The 19,597-nt window shown below is 41.0% G+C and overlaps 1 protein-coding gene across 1 annotated transcript in view; it reads left to right on the top strand.

Annotated features, from left to right (window-relative positions):
- Positions 1–1,890: 1,890 nt before the first annotated feature.
- Positions 1,891–19,597, top strand: part of LOC110559926 (uncharacterized) — a gene marked incomplete at its 5' end in the record, with an annotated part of 297,183 nt that continues 279,476 nt past the window's right edge. The window contains 2 exons of the mRNA XM_021655579.2: positions 1,891–1,975; positions 2,272–2,448. Of these exons, the coding sequence (XP_021511254.2) occupies positions 1,891–1,975; positions 2,272–2,448 (262 nt within the window). The remainder of the gene's footprint in view (positions 1,976–2,271; positions 2,449–19,597) is intronic.

The raw sequence follows: 19,597 nt of genomic DNA, 5'->3' as shown, positions 1-19,597 counted from the left end.
GGGAAAAGGTGAACCTTAAAAATTACTGAACTTTAAGCAAGCGTTGTCCTGCAAAAATAAAAAAATAAAAAACACGTTGACATACCTGTTGAAGGTTCTTGAAGATGTTTGAAACAGGATCTCGAAAGGTTTTCCAAACTTGTCTGGAACTCACTAGGTAGCTCAATTTGGTCTCAAACTCGGCATCCCTGTCTTAATCTCCTGAGTGCTAGGATTGCAGACGTATACCACAATAGCTGTCTCCAAGGGTCTTTTCAATTTCTTTTGAGAAGGCCTTACTTTATTTGAATTTGCAAGCATTCTCCTGCTGCAGCTCCCTTTCCCCAAGTGCTAGGATTTCAAAACTGTGTCAACATGCCCAGCTTCTAAGTATCTTTCGAATAGACTTACTTTCCTCCACTTTGTTTCCTAGTGTATGAAGTAAGTGTGACATAGATAAACATCTGTTTGAAAGAATAGGTTCTTAGAAAACAAGGTTCTTAGTTGACTTAGGGCATATCGATTTATAACCTTTTTTGGTGTTTTTTCTGTTTGTGTCACACTGTGTGATAACGTAGTTGCTCTGCAGTGCTGTGAGACTACTGGAAACATTTCCTTTTAAAGGAGTTACACTTATAATAAAAACTTTAACCAGAAACTGGAATACTAGACACTCCCCTAACTCGTCAGGGCTTCAGAGTGAAAAAGGTGTTGTTTGCCATTTTGAGTATCTTCCTCAGAAACATCGCCACAGGCTGTGGGAGACACGGCATCTTTTGCTTCGTGATAAGATGTCTGAGATGCAGCGCGCATTCCATCATGATGCAGTGTCTGAGGTGGGGCATCTTTCCTTTCATTTGCTGGTTCCTAGAGACCTCATCTTTTGTGCAGTTGTACTTCTTATTATCTTGAGTTTTTATCATTTGTCTGAGTTTGGTATTTCTACCACAGCTTTTTTTTTTTTTTTCTTTGACAGTTATCCGGGATTCATTTGGAACTTATGTAGAAGCTCTAGTCATATTTCTGGCTATACAGTTACACTTCTGACCATTTATTATGCACACTAATACTAATGGGCTTTCCAGACATATAATGAATTCTAGTTTCCCCTACTGTGACACCTCATGAAATCTCTGAGACTCCTATAGAATATGACTCTCTTGGTATTTTGCTTGCTTGGTATCTTGCCTGCTACTATAATTTACCAAGATTGCATTGTATACATTCATGATTGTTTTTAAATCCATAATTGCTTCACATATTGGATGCTGCCAAGAATAAAAAGGCAATGCATGCAAACTTTAGTGTGTGTGTGTGTGTGTGTGTGTATGTGTGTATGTGTGTATATGTGTGTGTGAGAGAGAGATGTTCATGTGTGTCTGTGTGGGTATTTGTGTACAATGGCCTGTATATGGCCATCAGAAACATAGGTCCTCACTTCCCACCACGAAGTACCACATTGGGCTTTATGTGTGTCCTGGGGATCTGAACACAGGCCCCATGCTCGATGGCCAAGCACCCTACTCACTGAGCCATCTCAGGCCACATGCAGACTTTCCACAGGATAACTCCATTTTACCAAAGTGAGATTGTATCTTAGCCTCGTCTGAACAAATGCAAATTGACCTGTGCAAGTTTTCCAGTGTTCTTAATTTGTTGAGGGCTCTTTGTATTAATTAAAAATGATAAAAACAAAGTATTTTAATGTGACCTTCATTTGGCATTTGTATTAACTTTTCTTATCCTATTTTATTTAATTCTTCCACTTCTGATGTTCAATTAGTGTTTGACCCCTTTAGGAGGGATGTAAATTAAATGACATTTCAATGCCATCCGCCATCCCATATTTAAAATACTGTGTTAGTTGTGGATCATAAATGATGATCTTCATTCTTTAGCTAATTTATTCATTTAACAATTTCCCTCCAGAAGTTTCAGCAGAAGGCTGTGAAGCAAACTATGCAGAAGAAATCCACGTCGGCTGAATTTCTGATGGGTGAGCCTTGCTTGATGAGTTATTGCTCATAATTTGTGTAAGGATTAATTAACTAATTACAGACAAATGGCTGTGGGCGAAATTTTGCTCTAGCTTGTCAGGGTGCAATTTGTAATTATTTTAATCATTTATTCTTTTTTTTTAAGAGTTAATTTTAACCTAATTCTGTTTTGGTGACATTTGAGGACGATACACTTGAGCCTTTCTGCACAAGAATTACTGGGAGGAATTTTCTGCTCGGCACCGGAATCCGCCCGCCTATTGTGTGATCTTCTGACCTCCTTGTTTTGCTCTAGTTAAAGAACGCACAGAAGCTAAGGAAGGTGCCGGGAATCCAGGTTTTAACATGAGCAGCCCAGGACTCTCCTCACATCAGACTCCACAAGAGAAAGTTATTAGACATGACATGCCAGCTCACACCCTTGCAGCTCATCAACAAAAATCCAGGCTGCCAGCCTCAGCAGGACCCAAAGGTGTGACTTCAGTCCTGATTATGCTCACACTTGGTGACAGTTGCTGCTCTGCTCATCTGACCTGGGCATCCTCCACAGAAGCCTGGCGTGCCATCCAAGCATGTCTGTACAGCTTTCTGAGGAGGATGTGCTCGGGGCTGGGGCTGGGGACACCCGAGGACCTGTGCTGTCATTGGGTACAGGTGATACACAGCTTTGTGGGTGAGGGGTGTGAAGCAGTAAACTCACCCTTCTTCTGGCAGACGAGCTGGACCGGCCTTGGGATGCTGGGATGCTAAGACTCTTGGCTCTGGTGCAGACTGGGGTTTGAACGTTGACACTCTTGTTTACCGGATGTCACCAGGCTAATGCAATTGAGGAGTAGGTTGACACCTTATTTTAAGCTTCAGACTGTAGCAATTCTGCCCTTTAGATGAATCATGCTTTCTGTATAGGTCCTAGAAACACATGCACGGATTTACAGATAAGTGAAGAAACAATACTTTAATATTGAGAATTCCCTAGTAATAATTTACTTGAAAGGGGATGCTTCTTTATTCTCTGGCTGAGGGGTAGCTATGACCATCAATCCTACCACTGCCTATGACAGCAAATCTCTCTGAATAATCTTCTCTCTATAGATACCTGTGGCTGTTTCTCCTGCCTTGGGAGCTGCATTTCTTCTAAGCTCCGATGAGTCTATACCTGCAAAGAAAGAAGTCATTAAAACTTGCTGTCTTTGCTCTTATCTTCATCACTGAGCAAGCCGGAAGACATCAGAATTTAATGGCCAAATAGCGTTTTGAGGGAAACTCTGGAGTAATGAAGCATGAGTGGCACAGATGTGTTCTCTGCTGGTCCCACTTAGCAGCCTCATCATGATTCCCACCTGTACAGAGCAGGCCCTCCATATCCCAGTAGGTTAGCTTGTGATTTTTAACTCCTGAGGCTCAGGGGAAATTCTGCCCATGTAGAGGTTGCCACATTCAGCAATCACATCATCCACGGTCTCGTCAAATAGATTTCGTTTGGCTCTTACTTTTCTTGCTTGATGTGTACAAGTGCTTTTCTGGGAAGTCCATAGCCCAGGAAAAAGATGGAGGGCTATCAACAGTGTCCATCTCTGAGTATCTACTATGTATTAGCCCTACAATGGCCACTTTGTGTGAAGCATATCCTTTAGTTTCATAAATCTCAGGAATAGTGTTTCAGAGAACAAATTTAGCTGTGCAATTAAGTCAGCCATAACAGTGAGCAAGACCTTGTAATTCCTAAGCTGTTTTTCCTTAATGTCTGAAAGTCACTCAGTAGCATCTCTATGTTACAGGCATTGAAAGAGAAGGTTGAGTTCAAGTAGTTAAACATGTGACTTCTGTTCTTATGTCTTTTCCTGGAAATTAGTCACCTGGTCAGAAGCAGCTGTAAGAGTCTGGGCAAAGTTGCCATTAGCAAGGAGTCAAGTTTCGTGCTGAAAGTGGAACTCTGCTGCTAAAGAAGAAGGCATTGCATACTGGCGTCGATGGGTAGATCCTCTCCCAGGATGTGCCTGTTGACTATTATCTTTATCTTATAAACAAGAAGGAAAGGCTTATTTTGGCTCATAAAATCAGATATCTGTCCATGGCCATGACTTCTATTGCCGTGAGCCTGGGCCAGCATAGTACATCATTGTGAGAGCATGTAGCACAGACTCAACGTGGCAAAGAGGCAGAGGAAGAAAAGGGGGAGGGAAGAGGAGGAAAAGGAAGAGGAAGAGAGAGGAGATAAATAGATAGATAGATAGATAGATAGATAGATAGATAGATAGATAGATAGATAGATGAAGGGAGAGAGAGACAGAGACAGAGAGAGGCTGGAAAGAAGGTAAGGAGTGAGACACACACACAGATTTTTTTTTCTCGGAAGATGTGAAAAAATGCCTGCTCCCAAATAAGGCACTCACAACTGACCAAAGCAATGATGACACTAAAATCCAACTTGATAAACAGAGCTTATTGGGGTTGCTTGTAGGTATATGAGTAAGGAGTTAGAGGAGCATAGACAACTCAAAGCCATCTGCATCTCTGAAAAGCCCAACACGGATGACAACTCATGAAAATTCCATCCCCGGAGCTCTCTGAGCAACATGCAGACAGCTTCACAGGTTGGAGATACTCCTGTAGGGATCTCTGCATGATAGGGGAGGCTCTTCTCCCCAGCAATTGTTTACTGTTCTTGTAACCTTAGGGAGGGGCCTTGTGATTGCTCTCACTTTTGGGAACTTCCTGAGACTTGAGAGATGCTTACTTCCTGAGTCTCATTGGCCCCACTTCTTCCTCTTGGTGGGGGGTTGTTTCAATTTGGAAGAAATTGCTCCCCAACACAGAAACAGAAATCTTCAGGTACATATTACATAATCTTCAGTACATATCACTGGCAAGCATTAATTAAAAGAAAAAAACAAAAGTTATAAAATGAGTCACAGAAGTACTTTCAAATTTCTAAGAGCCATCTTACTAAAATGACAAAAAGTGATTTAACTTTAAAAATGTTTTCTTAAACTAACGTTGCCCAAATTGTATCCTACCAACCCACAATCAATGTAAAATGTTCAGACATTTTGTGATTTTTCTTTTGGCAAAAAGTGTGTGCTGTAGGCTTAGATTTTTTTTTAACATCCTCCTTTATTTAGGGTTCCTAAACACCACTACCTCCCTTCCAACTCCACCCCCACCTCTGACCCTGGTTTGGAGAGAACAATTACAGATCTCATGGTTAGCGAATCCCATTCTAGTTCTCTGGGAATTGTACAGGGACTGACTATCCCTTTCACAGAGATAAGAATGAGCACAGAAAGTAGCAATTTTCACAAGTGATAGTCAGCCTTATTCTGGAAAACAGAGAAAAGCTATAGCACAAAGTAAAGCCAGGTGGAAGCAACCAAAGATGAAAAGAGTTTTATGGGGAAATCCAGGAAATGTTTAGCATCTGCACCAATCTAGTCAGGCAGTGAAATAGAGAGGGGTTTACCATGTCTGTCCTGGAATACAGCCAACTTAGAAAAAGTACATTTGATGCATCTCTCCCCCACTTGGGGAGAGCCTCTAAAAATTCAATTGCAAATGAGATGTGCAATTTTATGGTCTGTGAACAAGGAAGAATATTTTAAATATGTGAATTTAGAAACTGCCAGATAGCGTAGAACACAACGTTCCTTTTTAAACAACTCTAAGAACACTTAGACCGTCTGCCAACGCGATTACGGAGACAAAGGAGAAAAGTCATACATCCCCCCCCATGGTATTGTTGTAATTAGTACAAATTATCATCTTACGAGTGCATATCAGCATCCTTGCCCCTTAAAGATGCATTTTAAAGAAAAATGTTGTAAGTGATGGCAGAATTCCAATGCTACTTATTTATATGAGCTATCTTAAGGAAATATAAATGAATTAGACAAAAGATAGTGTCTGGGAGAGAAAGTCTAGAAGAGGGGTTTTCTAAAAACAAACTTTAGACAAGATAAAATTTTTTTATGGCTTGAGCCCCAAAGTAGAGTAAATGAGCAATGAATAAGCACATACCTGTGGTAGTAGTTTGAATGAGAATGGCCCCTAGACACTCATATGTTTAAATACTTGATGCCCAGTTGGTGGAACTATTTGAAGAGGATTAGGAGGTGTGTCCCTGTTGTAGGGGGCCTGTAGGTCACTGTGGGTAGGCTTTGAAGTTTCAAAAGTCCATGCCATTTCTAGTGAGCTTACTCTGCTTCCTGACATAGCCTCAGCTACTGCTCCAGTGCCATGCCTGCTGGCCTGCTCCCCCATATTATGGTCATAGACTCTCACCCCCTAGAACCATAAGCCCCAAATTAAATGCTTTCTAAGTTGCCCTGGTCATGGTGTTTTATCACAGCAATTCCAAAGTAATTAAGAAATTTGCCTTTAAAAACAAGTGGAATAGCCAGCTCCTGGACAGGTCTCTGGGATTTTACAAGAGTCGGGGTGTCCTTCTTATTGAGCTGTGCAGTCCCTTGTGAAGGTCTCCTCACAAGCTTCCTACTGAGCTCAGTTCAAGGAAAGCTACCATGTATTGTGCAGCAAATGTCCTAGGTTTACTTAGGCATTTTGGTGTGGTGTGAACTGTCACCAAACCAGGTGAGAAGGTGCCACTCAGACCTTTCCACCTGCTCTAGCCACACCAGGGAGGTGGGGGGGGGGATTGGGGGTAGGGTGGGAGAGACTGTTTGGCCCAACTTCCAGGGAAGGCTGATTTCATGTTCTTTCAGTGGCTATATTGGTCTTTCCTTTATAGGCAGTTGGCAAACAGATTAGCCCACCATTGAGTTTCCAGAGAGACGCACAGGAGCAATTGTGGTTGCATGGCTTCTGCCCTGCTTTGGTCCTTGCTGTGCACAAGGCATAGCATCCTTGTCCATCATTTTCTCTGCTCACTGCTGGGGATATGCCAGCCTGATGATACCTAGACTTCTGAGGAAGGGAGATTGAGAATTACAGAAGTTGGAAAGGGAGAGAGGTAGAGAGGCCACAGCTGCTTTTAATTTCAAAGAGAGAAAGGTATTGGCACAGGTTCCTAAGCCGGTGAAGCCTGAGGCTGGGCAGATAGAAAGGACATCTTTAACATTATGAATATACAACATGGTGGCACTAAAAAGGTAGTTAATGACTGCATTCTAAATGGCAGGAAAATGAAATCTGGGGCAGGTGCAAGAAAGGGCCACAAAAAGAGTTTAGACAGGGAGAAACAGTAATAACTAAGGAGCAAGTAGATAGCAGGACAGTTCAGGTAATGGTGAGGAGGAGGTAATTGTAATTGTAGATGGGGAGGGTTTTTTTTTTAACACTTCAGATTCACCCAGGCTACTGTAAGAGGGAGAAAGGACAGGACATGACTAAAATCACCTTTGATTTTAAGGCAGATAGAGCTATCTTTCCTGTTAAAAAGCAGCACCTGGGATGCTGAGAACTCCCTTCCCATTCCTTACTCTCTCCCAGACATCGAGGATGACAGTGTTCCCATGATCCTCTGCTGTACATCTCATGGTGGCATGTCCTTAGAATGCAGATGGGCTGTCAGAGCAGTTGCATGAGTGTGTAATACTGAGAATTCCTTGGTGGTGAATAACACAAATGATTCCCGACTGATTTAGACGGAAGGATCTCATGAGCTCAGAGAATCGATGGTGTCATTGGACAGAAACCAACCTGCCTGCAGGGTTAGGAAGTTGGAACTACGGTGACTGTCATGGGGGCGCAGTGGCATTCTGATAGCTTCTTCCTCACTTTGATGAGTGATTAGCGTGTTCTTTCTCTCCTATCTCTAGGGGAGGAAGCTCCGTTGGTCCTGCCTAGGCCACATTCCTGCATCCTGGATTTATCACAAGGGAGGAAAAAATGGTTCATTCAAGGCTTCCTGGCTTCTGTAGCGGTAGCCAAGCCTCTGGATCCATCATGCCCACACCTGATAGGTGGCCCATCACCATTACACACCTGGGGGCTGGAAAGATGGCTCAGAAACAGCCTAGAGCAGCACCTGCTTTTCTGGAGAAGGTGGCTTCAGTTACTAGCACCTATGTGGTGGCTTGCAACTTTCTGTAAATAGAGTTCCAGGGGATTTAATGGCCTCTTCTGGCTTCCATGGGAACAACACAGACATAGTTTGCAGACATACACAGGCAAAACACCCATACACATAAAAAACAAAACAGAAATATGCACAATGTGAATAAGAAATTATGGTGTAATTGGTTGACAGGAAGCCAAAGCAAGACAACGGAAAAATAAGCTAATCAAGAATCTACTTAGCATCCACAGCAGTTGATATGTCTAGAATTAGCTATTGATCATATCCTACTACTGACAGAAATAAGCTGAAGTAGGAGAGGGCATAATTAGGTGAACATCATTTCCACGATGTCTTGTTTAAAATTACGGACATCACTAAATTTCTTTATTCATCTCTTTATTTTGATCTCATTCATCGAAGAGGACATTTATTGGGCATTTTCTAGTTTCCAGGCATTACTGAACGTGTAGGCACACATGTGAGTGGAGTAGCCGTGGAAGGAGCTCCATGATCATCAGGCATACTGCAGCAGCAAGATCAGACTGAGGGAACCGTGGAGTTTAGAGCTGGCTAATTCCAGTTAACTGAATACTTTCCAAAAGCAGTGTTTCCTTACATAAGGTTTTTATAAGTATTTTCTAAGTAACGTTAATTGAATTGGGTACTCTAGAAGCAAGAGACAAACGAGAAAAAGAAAGAGACGGTGTGTGTGTGTGTGTGTGTGTGTGTGTTTGTGTACTGTGTGATGCGTACACTGTAAGACAGAAGATTGGGAATACCTAATCTGAACATCTGAAATGCTGTAAAATCTAAAATCTTGGAGCTTGATATCACAGGGGGGAAAGTATACATTAGACCTTACTTGATGTATGTTTGTCAAAAAACAGGCTGGCTAAAAGTATTACATGAAGTTATAAGCAAGGGATGGGGAGGTATCTCAGTGAGGAAAGTTGCTTGTGGCCACATGTGGCAATCTGAGCTCTATGCCTGGGATCCGTATGGGGAGATCCATATGAGAGAGCTGACTTTCTCAGTCTGTCCTCTGAGCTCCACCCACACTCCATGGAATGTTTGCCCCCACCATGAACACAAAATAAACAAATAAGGTGCAAAACTAAATTTTAATAAAGCTATTTGATAGGGAACTTAAAAGCACTTCATATTTAGATTTGGGTCCCATCTTTGACATATTTTATAAAACTTATCTACATATTCCAAAATGTGAGCAAATCTAAAACTTCTTATTTTATGTGGTTGGAGACTGAACCTACAATCATCTAGCATATGCTAAACAATTGCTTTGCCACTGAGTTTCACCCGCAACCCAAGCGCTTTGTGGATAAAGGAAACACAGCCAGTACAACTGATATCCCAGGAGAGTTGATTAAGTTCAACCATGAGTTGGGGCTGAGTATGTCTAAATATCTGTGGGCTGGAGTTGCCTATTGTGAACAAAGACTTTAACCGGAAGAATAAATGAACTAGAAATGTAAGTTTTCATAAACCAGTGACATGGTTTAGCATTTTAGCAATTGGGCAAGAATTGCCTTTCTAAAAAGAATTGTGTAATTTTCTCTAGATTTTGGGTGAATTCCTCAAAAATATTCCTTGGCTATTGGAGTGAAAAGTGGTATGGTACTGGTGGAATTCTACATTGGATTCAACCTTCACTATAACTGTGTCTTATTTCCCTTCTAGGAAACACCACTATGCCCCTTGAGAGAGCTAAGGAAAGGGTCAGGCATACAACATGAGCTTGTGTGAATGTCATTCATGGCCAGAGCCAAGAGGTTTTCAGGATTATAAGTCTGTGATTTCCATTCATTTATAATGCTGTATCCACAACTCATGTCCTAGGCTTTCATCTCAGCTACGTATTCCTGCATCTTACAGAGAGATGTTTGACCAGATTTGTTGCCAGAGGCCTTGTCAGCTCTCTGCTGACCTGTGTATCAGCATGTGATTTGCTGACCTAGAAGATGGTCACAACTCTTCACTTGGTATTATTATGAACTGTGCATGGAAAAGGCATGAGTTCAAGACTTGACCAAGCCAAAGCAGAAGTTAAAGAGAGCATAGCAGGACCCAGAGAGGATATCAGCTGGGATCAGTGTTGAAAGTTATAGAAGTCTTGAGAACTAGTGTGGCTACAGCTTTAGAAATAGCAGGAAACAGCTTTTTTATGAGTGTGTATGTGTGTGTTTGTTTGGTTTGTTTTTTGTTGTCGTCGAGACAGAGTTTTTCTATATAGCCTTGGCTGTCCTGGATTCAAACTCAGAGGTCTGCCTGCCTCTGCCTCCCTGAATACTGGGATTAAAGGCATGGGCCACCATGCACAGCTTTTCTATATGGTTTTATAAAAGTATTTCATGATGGGTGTGTGGTCATTTGTGATTTGAAGAGGATAGTTATGTTTGTGGGATCTCACCAGTGGGCAGAAAGGCCATATGATGGAGAAAGAAAATGATAGGTGGTCCACAGAAGAGGGTAGTAAGTGCTGAGCACCAGGTGTTTAAGATCTGTTCAGGAAAGTGAGGGCATGTTTGAATAAAGGACAGGAGATCTGTAATAGTTGAGTGTTAGAGAATCCTCGGTTAGAGTTTTAGGATTGCAATTCTCAATTTTTCTTCATAACACATGAATATGAATGTGATAAAAATGACAGTCTACAGACTGGGAAAGGATCTTCACCAACCTACATCTGACAGAGGTCTAATATCCAGAATATATAAACCTCAAGAAGTTAAAAAGCAACAAATCTTCTTCTTCTGATTTCCTTCCTCTTTGCCTTTCGGGATGGGGATTGAGCATTTTAGTCAAGGTCCTTTCTCTTGATTAGTTTCTTTAGATGTACAGATTTCAGTAGGTTTATCCTATATTACATGTATATATGAATGAGTATATACCATGTGTGTCTTTCTGCTTCTGGGAAAGCTCACGCAGGATGATCCTTTCCAGGTCCCACCATTTACCTGCAAATTTCATGATTTCCTTATTTTTCATTGCTGAATAATATTCCATTGTGTAGATGTACCACAATTTCTACATCATTCTTCAGTTGAAACAAGCTGGAAACCTGCCACGGAGGGCCTCTGAAAGGCCCTGTCCTGCAGACTATCAAAGCAGATGCTGAGACTTATAGACAACTGTTGGGCAGTGTGCACAGAATCTTATGTAAGAAGTAGGAAATAGTAATATCTGGAGAGGACAGGAACTCCACAAGGAGAGCAACAGAACCAGAAATTTGACCAAAGAGGGCTTCCTAGAGACTCATACTCCAACCAATTACCAGGCATGGAGATAACCTAGAACCCCTGTACAAATGTAGCCCATGGCAGTTTAGAGTTCAAGTGGGTTACATAGTAATGGGAAGAGGGACTGCCTCTGACATAATCTGATTGGCCTGTTCTTTGATCACCTCCCCCGGAGGGGGGGGCAGCCTTACCAGGCCACAGAAAATGACAATGTAGCCATTCCTGATGAGATCTGATAGACTAAGATCAGAAGGAAGGAGAGGAGGACCTCCCCTATCAGTGGATTTGGGGAGGGGCATGCGTGAAGAAGGGGGAGGGAGGGTGGGATCGGGAGGGGAGGAGGGAGGGGCTTATGGGGGGATACAAAGTGAATAAAGTGTAATTAAAAAAAGATAAACATAAAAACGCAACAAATCAAGTAATCCAATTAAAAATTGGGTTACAGAGCTAAACAGAATTCTCTGTAGAGGAATATAGAAGGGCAGAGAAACACTTAAAGGAATGTTCAATGTCCTTAGTCATCAGGGAGATGCAAATCAAAACAACCCTGAAATTTCACCTTACTTCCATCAGAATGGCTAAGCTCAAAAACTCAAGTGTCAGTACATACTGGAGAGGATGTAGAGAGAGGGGAATCCTCCTCTATTGCTGGTGGGAATGTAAACTTGTACAACCACTTTGGAAATCAATCTGGTGCTTGCTCAGACAATTAGGAATAGAACTTCCTCAAGATCCAGCTATACCATTCCTAGGCATATATCCAAAATATGCTCAAGTACACAATAAGGACATTTGTTCAACCATGTTTATAGCAGCTTATTCGTAATAGCCAGAATCTGGAAACAACCCAGATGTCCCTCAACGGAGGAATGGATACAGAAATTGTGGTACATTTACACAATGGACTACAACTCAGCAATTAAAAACAAGGAAATCATGAAATTTGCAGGCAAATGGTGGGATCTAGAAAAGATCATCCCGAGTGAGGTATCCCAGAAGCAGAAAGACACACATTATATATGCTCACTTATAAGTGGATCCTAGACCTATAATATAAGATAAACATATTAAAGTCTATGCAGCTAAAGAAGCTAAACAAGAAGGAGGACCTTGGGTAAGATGATCAATCCTCACTCAGAAAAACAAACGGGTGGACATTGGAAAAAGAAGAAAACAAGAAACAGGACAGGAGCCTACCACAGAGGGCCTCTGAAAGACTCTACCCTGCAGTGTATCAAAGCAGATGCTGAGACTCTTAACCAAACTTTGGGCAGAGTGCAGGGAATCCTACGAAAGAAAGGGGAGATAGTGAGACCTGGAGAGGACTGGAACTCTACAAGGAGAGCAACAGAACCAAAATATCTGGGCACAGGGTTCTTTTCTGAGACTGATAACTCCAACCAAGGACCATTCATGGATATAACCTAGAACCCTTGCTCAGCTGTAGCCCATGGCAGCTCAGTGTCCAAGTGGGTTACCTAGTAAGGGGAACTGGGAATGTCTCTGACATGAACTCACTGGCTGGCTCTTTGACCACCCAACCCCCGACGGGGGAGCAGCCTTACCAGACCACAGAAGAAGACAATGCAGCCAGTCCTGATGAGGCCTGATAGGCTAGGGTCAGATGGAAGAGGAGGACCCCCCTATCAGTGGACTCGGAGAGCGGAATGGGAGGAGATAACGGAAGGAGGGTGGGATAGGAAGGGGTCTACAGCTGTGATACAAAGTGAATAAACTGTAATTAATATAAAAAATAAAAAGTTAATTTAAAAAAAAAAACCAGAATGCAGATACTTGTTTCAGTACCTAACCTGAACTGAGCAGACACATGAAGAAAACCATCCCCACTGTAAGCCCTCCTTCCCCCCACTGCCCATAGTACACATAGCCTGGGTGATTTTATATAAAGCAGTTTACATTGTTCTCGTTTATCGCTGTTTTTCCCTAAAGATGGAGAACAGGTGTTGTTTAAAATTTATAGAACGTGTAAAATATATAATTTTTCTTTTGCTGCAGGACATCTCAGCTCTTATTAAGAAAAAGGAAATATATAGGAAAATCATTTGCTTTAGGTTTATTGAACTGACCTGAATTTGTGTCTTTAGAAACCATTTGGTTCCTAAGTGATTTTAATCTTTTTCATTGATTTAGAGAACTAAAAATAAACACTCAGGAAAGTATCCTTCTCACTGACATTACAGAAACACTTTACAAAGATATTTGATGGACAGGATGACATAGTCTAATGTTTTAGAAACACCCAGTCTTTACACAGATAATATACACAAATATCTGATTAGTTTCTGTCAACAATTTAAGCGTTCTTTTCTTATCTTGGGTGTCTTAGAAAATAAATTGCACAATTCTAGAATATTTTCTAGTTGAAAAGAGTATTCTAGTCAAATATTGGAATTTTGGGAATGTCAATAAAATAGCAAAACTTTAATTTATTTTCTTCTCAGAAGACCCTGTTTATCTGTAGAGACTCAGACAGACTTGCCCAAGTAATGAACAAAGGGTCCATTGTTACTGTGTGTGCATTCATGCATGCATGCCTCTCTCTGTGTGTGTGTGTGTGTGTGTGTGTGTGTGTGTGTGTGTGCGCAGACCCGCATATGTCTGTGTGCGGGAACACTTGTACCTCTGTGTACACTTATGAAGGTGAGAAGTGGATGTTTGATGTCTTCCTCAATCTTATTCCCATTTAGTTTTTGAGATAGGGTCAATCATTAAGCTTGGGGCTTGATATTTCAGGTATGGGGCTAAACAGTGAGCCCAGGACTTGCCTGTCTCTGCCCCCCTCCCCCGCAGTGAAGAGGCTCACAGATACATTAGTGTCAAAGGTCTGAACTCAGGTCCTCACACTTCAACACCAAGCATTCTACCCACTGAGCCCCCTTTCCAGCTCTTTTTTTTTCTTTCTATTTCTTCAAGAGTAAAACTTGATGCCCATCTGGCAAGCAAGGGTCACCTCTACATCTTGTCAAGTTAATGTTAGGGAAACACCCGTATATGGGTTTGAAGATATGGTATGAAGTCTATCAGAGATTTTTGGTTAGGGATAGATTGTTGTAAGATTTATTTTAGTGCTCAGGTATATTACTATACTACTCGGTTCAATGGTGATTGATGAATTCACCGAGTTTATACGCCAGTCAAATTTGTGTCTCTTTACTATAAAAATACGAACCTGTGAATCAGTCCACAGGATGGTGAAAAGGATGTTGAAGAATTTTCAAAGCACTGAAATTCTGTAATATAGATCACAGAGATCCTCGGACTTGTCTAACACAAGTTCAGCTGCACAGCAAGAACAGTACCAGGAAAACGTCTTTTTTCTGACACACTAGCGATGTAACAGCTATCCCCTTAGGAGTGGGACAGGTCACCGCGTAATTTACCCACATTCTCTGAAACGTTCGGTGAAATTTTAAAAATACGTTTGTTTGTTTTAACCACGTACAAAATTCTCTTACGTCAACACAATTCTGTAGGAATCTTTATTGGGTCTGAGTTTTAACTTAACTTCAATAGCTATACTTTCATTTTAGGAAAATGTTTAGTACAAACAGGTTTTATGATTATATATATATTTATTTCAGTAGAAATTAGTTCTTAGTCTTCAAACAATTTCATTGAGAATTGCTTTAGGCTATGTTTTATCATACATCAAAAAGAATTTAACAGAACATAAAATTTCTTAACCTTCATGTGACGGGTTGATCAAAGGTCCTGTAGCAGTCAGAACATCCCAGTCATTTTACATCATGAGATAAACAGCTTACCCATGAGTTACCAGATTAGTTAGGAATGAGTTATTAATTTTGGCTACACTAGATCTAGTGGTTCATTATATAATTTGTCTTCATATTGAAATAAGCTTCCACTTATAGAAAATCTTAATCCCAATGAGGCCGTAAGTGTACTGCATAAATGTAAGTATTCCTAGAGCTCTGGGATGAACAGAAGGTTGGGGAGGGCTGTGGTTGGGGAGAGCCTAAGGGCAGCCAGCATTTCAGAATCTGAGGAGCAATATTCTGTAGAAAAAATGTTACTGAGCCTCAAACTTTGTAGAAAGAACTTCTTCAGTTTGACTTTCAAAGGTCTTTTAAATGTGTGGTAAAATGGTGTACTTAAACTTAACCTTTGAATCGCCACAGTTACTTACATACAGGAAGCTCCGTCCTGTTTATGCGTCAGGAACTGAGGGACATGCTTCAGTTCTATGAGGACTGTGGGTCCAGCGAGCACAGGTTGCTTTCATGCCTTGGGGGGCTTAGAAGAAAGCCCTGCAGCCATTACGCACGCCATGACACTCTAGTGGTTTACACATTAGAGAGGGCCTTGGGGGGAAGGAAGAATATGGCTCAATTAATTAGAACCTGTTAGCAAACTCCAACTATTACCCTATTTAGCTTTTCAAATCACTGATATGTGAAATACCCACAAGGTTTGGAAAGGAAGTCAGACTATGCAGTTGAGTAAGCTAATTTGTCTAACAGGACACGAGTTCTCGTGTGCATTCTCAGATTCTGAAATGCTGACCGCCGTTAGACTTTAACCTCAGACCTTCCCCTTCTGGTTATCACTTCATTAATGGAATAGTTCTGTCTTCCTTGTAGCTCTAGCAATGCTTAATATATTACATTTAAGACTTCATTAGGGTAATTTTTTTTCATCAATGGAAATTTACTTTAATATGAAAATAATGTATATGAGGAGAATTTTCCATGGTTTAGCTTTGGAAGAATAAAGAAAACGCATGCCTTTTCTTTGTGATCTCTGAAGATTAATAATTGTGATGAGCAAATGAAATATATGAAAAGCTGCTATGTATGAAGCAGTTAGGAAGGGTTATGTGGAACTTTGATGACAGGTGCTGCTTTCCTAGCTCTTCACCATACCTCTGAACACTCTAGAGTTGTGATCTGTAAGAGTTAATGGCTCTTGATTCAGTCATCAATACATTTTTCAAATAATACCTTTCTTATTCTAGCAGCATTTCAGAAAAACCTATACTGTTCTCATGGTTTGGAACCACACTGCATTCAAATTATAGTTATAGAACATACACTTCTCAGTAACTTTATCTCAGATGCCCCTTTGGCCTCACTAGTTTTATGCCAATTTGACGCAAGCTAAAGTCATCCAAGAGGAAAGGGATCCTCAATTAAGAAAATGCCTCTAAGATCAGGCTGCAGACAAATCTGTACGGAATTTTCTTAATTAACACTTGATGGAGGAAGGCCCAGCCCTTTGTGGGTGGTGCCATCCCTGGACTGGAGGTCCTGGGTTCTATAAGAAGGCAGGCTGAACAAGCCATGTGAGGCAAATAAGTAAGCAGCACCCCTCTACGACCTCTGCATAGCTCCTACCTACAGGTTCGTGTTGGGCTCTGTTTGAGTCCCTGTCCTGACTTCCTTTGATGATGAACTGTGATGTGGAAGCATAAGTCAGAGAAACCTTTTTTTCTCCAACTTGCTTTGATCATGGTACTTCATCCTAGCAATAGGAACCCTAACTAACACACCCTTGTTTTTACATTACTTTCATGAGTGTTGGGTAGTCATTTCAATGATTCTTGTTTGCCGTTTGCTTTTATTTGTTTCTTCAAGTTCTTGTTTAGCTTGTGAAATATGGACAGGATTTGATTTAAAAGGTCCATCCTTAGTTTTACTAAGTCAAAATCTTTTGAGTGGTGAGGTGGGTCAGTGCAGAGTACTTAACTAACATGTCTGAGTCCCTGGGTTCCATTCTCAATGCTGAAAATAAAAAGGAAGGAAGGATGGGAGGGAGGAAAGAGAGAGAAATGAGCAAAGGAGGAATGGAGAGAGAGAGAGAGATATCCTTTTAATGAGTTACCTTTCATTTAAAAGACATTTATACATCAGCTTTATGAAGACACATGTGGATTTACTATAATAGAGTTTGATGGACTTCTCACCACCCTATGTTGTTCTGTTGTCTCCTAATTTCCAAAGTTGTGTGTCACAGATATAGGTAACCTTTCTAGCCCATGGAAATTTAGAGTTAAGATCTTTGTATGAGCTTTTCAAAGTGAGAAACTATGATGCATAAATATGATCTCAAATAATTTTGGAGTCAAATTGAACCTTGTTTTTTTCTAGGCTTCACTCCTTTAACATTTAAGAGGATGTTCTAATTTGTAAAATGTTGATATGTGGCAATAATCACAGAATATAAAGCCTTTAGTTAGGTGGCCTTGTTTGAGTATTGAGTTTATGGCGTATTACAGAAAATATAGTGATTGTGGTAAAAAAAAAAAAGCAAGCGGAAACAAGTGAATTTATCAGAAAAGCATCAGAATAAAGCCAGTGACTAGCCCTGCTCTACACACACACACACACACACACACACACACACACACACACACTAGCAGCAGACAATAGCTTCTGAGTTTTCTTTCTTAGGAACTCATGTTACTGATGAGAGCGGAAGTGATTGCATCACCGAGTCAAAGCTTTTGGACAGTTTGTAAAAAACCTTCTTTGCTGGGTAATTTCACTCTTGCTCTTGCAGCTCCCAAAGAGTTGCTTGAGTGCACAGAGGATTGTTTCCTGAGCAAAGTTCACGTGCGGCGTACTTTAAGAGCTCTGATTATGCTCTGTGATACTCTGAGTTAAACGATAGGAAAACCTGACATGAGATGAAGGGCAGAAGGCAAGTGTGAATGCTCTCCTTCCCCACAACAACAAAGACAGCACAAATGTTCTAACTGATGCAGATTCTCAACCCCGAAGAGCTACCATTAAGGAGTTTGGAAAAAAAAATGTGGGATATGAAGAGTACGACACAAACAACTTACCAATTTGTTATTTTATGTGTCATATCCAATTTCCTCAACATATATGTGTGCATCTACACATACAGGTTCTTGTCATCTCATTCATCAGGGTATCACAGAGAGTTAACTACCAGCCACATAAAAAGCTATTGTATTTGTATTGCTAAGTGCCCTACTTTGAATTTCTCAGTGGGTCTGTTAATTTCCCTGTGAGATGATTTAGTTATATCCAAAAGCATATTGTGAATGATGAGGATGTGTTGAGAAATAATTCATCCTATTAGTAACCTAGCTCCTGGTAATACACACCCGATCCTAAAACTCCCCCACTTGATTAAATCCTCCTGCTGCCCAGTGAAACACTAGCAGTGGGAGCTAGAACTGAGACAAAGTTCCAACATTCCAGAAGCCATACCAACCTTCACTTCCTGTGAGGTGCTAAACTTGTTGGCTTTTAGGTAAACAAAGGGGAGCTAATGGAAAGGAGTGATCATTTTCATATTTGTCAGTTCATTCTTATTTGATTTGGAGATGGACATAAAATTACAGAAAGGAGCTGGTGAGCACCCAATCACCATTGAAGGAATTGGACTGACACAACATATCAGAATAAATCAATACCGCATAGCAATGGGCCAATATCAGTTGACTCTGATTCCGGGGCAATGCGGGAAGAAATTTGGATCCCATTGCTTACTCTGGTAAATTAAAACTCTACCATGTACCACAGACTTTTGAGGTTACTGAGAAAATATGATCACCGTCCATATATGCTTTCGTGCTGTTTGCTTTTGGCTAGTCTTTCCATGGTCTCGACCTGGCTTTTCCTAATCATAAACTTCCTCCAGGTAGCTGCTCTCCAGGAATCCTCACTGCAGATCTACCAGTGTTCTGCAGGCAAGACCCAGGGAGTTTTTGTCTTTTAAAAAAAAGATGTATTTATTATTTTATGTGTATGTGTGCCTTGCCTGTGTGTGTGTGTGTGTGTGTGTGTGTGTGTGTGTGTGTGTGTGTGTCACATGTCTGCCTGATGCCCACTGAGGTCAGAAGAGGTCAACAGATCCCCTAGAATCAGAGCTACATATGCCATCGTGTTGGTTCTGGAAACTGGACCCAAGATCTCAACAAATGCTCTTGACTGCTGAGCCATCTCTCTAACCCTTCATTTGGTTCTCAAAAAATCTAGATAAATGTTTGGTTGTTAGGCAGTGTTCACTTAAATGAGAAATGAGGCAAGGGAAGTGAAGGAAATAAGAGAGAGGAGGAGACTCATCAAGATGAGAAGAATGAGAAGACTCTAAGATTAGATACAGGAAGCATATAGGTTTCATGGCAGAATCTCAAGGAAAGTTTATTAAATGAATTCGTGTCAGATGAGCATGTCCACACAGCAGGCTGTTTGCTAGGCACAAAGTACATTGCAGAAAGTATTGAGGTCATGTCTTTGCCCTAACAGAGTTTGTGTTCAAATAAGGGAGACAGACGATGGATAGTATATAAAATGGATCCTAAACACACAAAACAATATAGTACATAGTGTAAATGT

This window comes from Meriones unguiculatus, chromosome 19 (genome assembly GCF_030254825.1).
Source record: "Meriones unguiculatus strain TT.TT164.6M chromosome 19, Bangor_MerUng_6.1, whole genome shotgun sequence".
Taxonomy (NCBI): domain Eukaryota; kingdom Metazoa; phylum Chordata; class Mammalia; order Rodentia; family Muridae; genus Meriones; species Meriones unguiculatus.
This window is presented reverse-complemented; position numbering and strand designations above follow the sequence as displayed.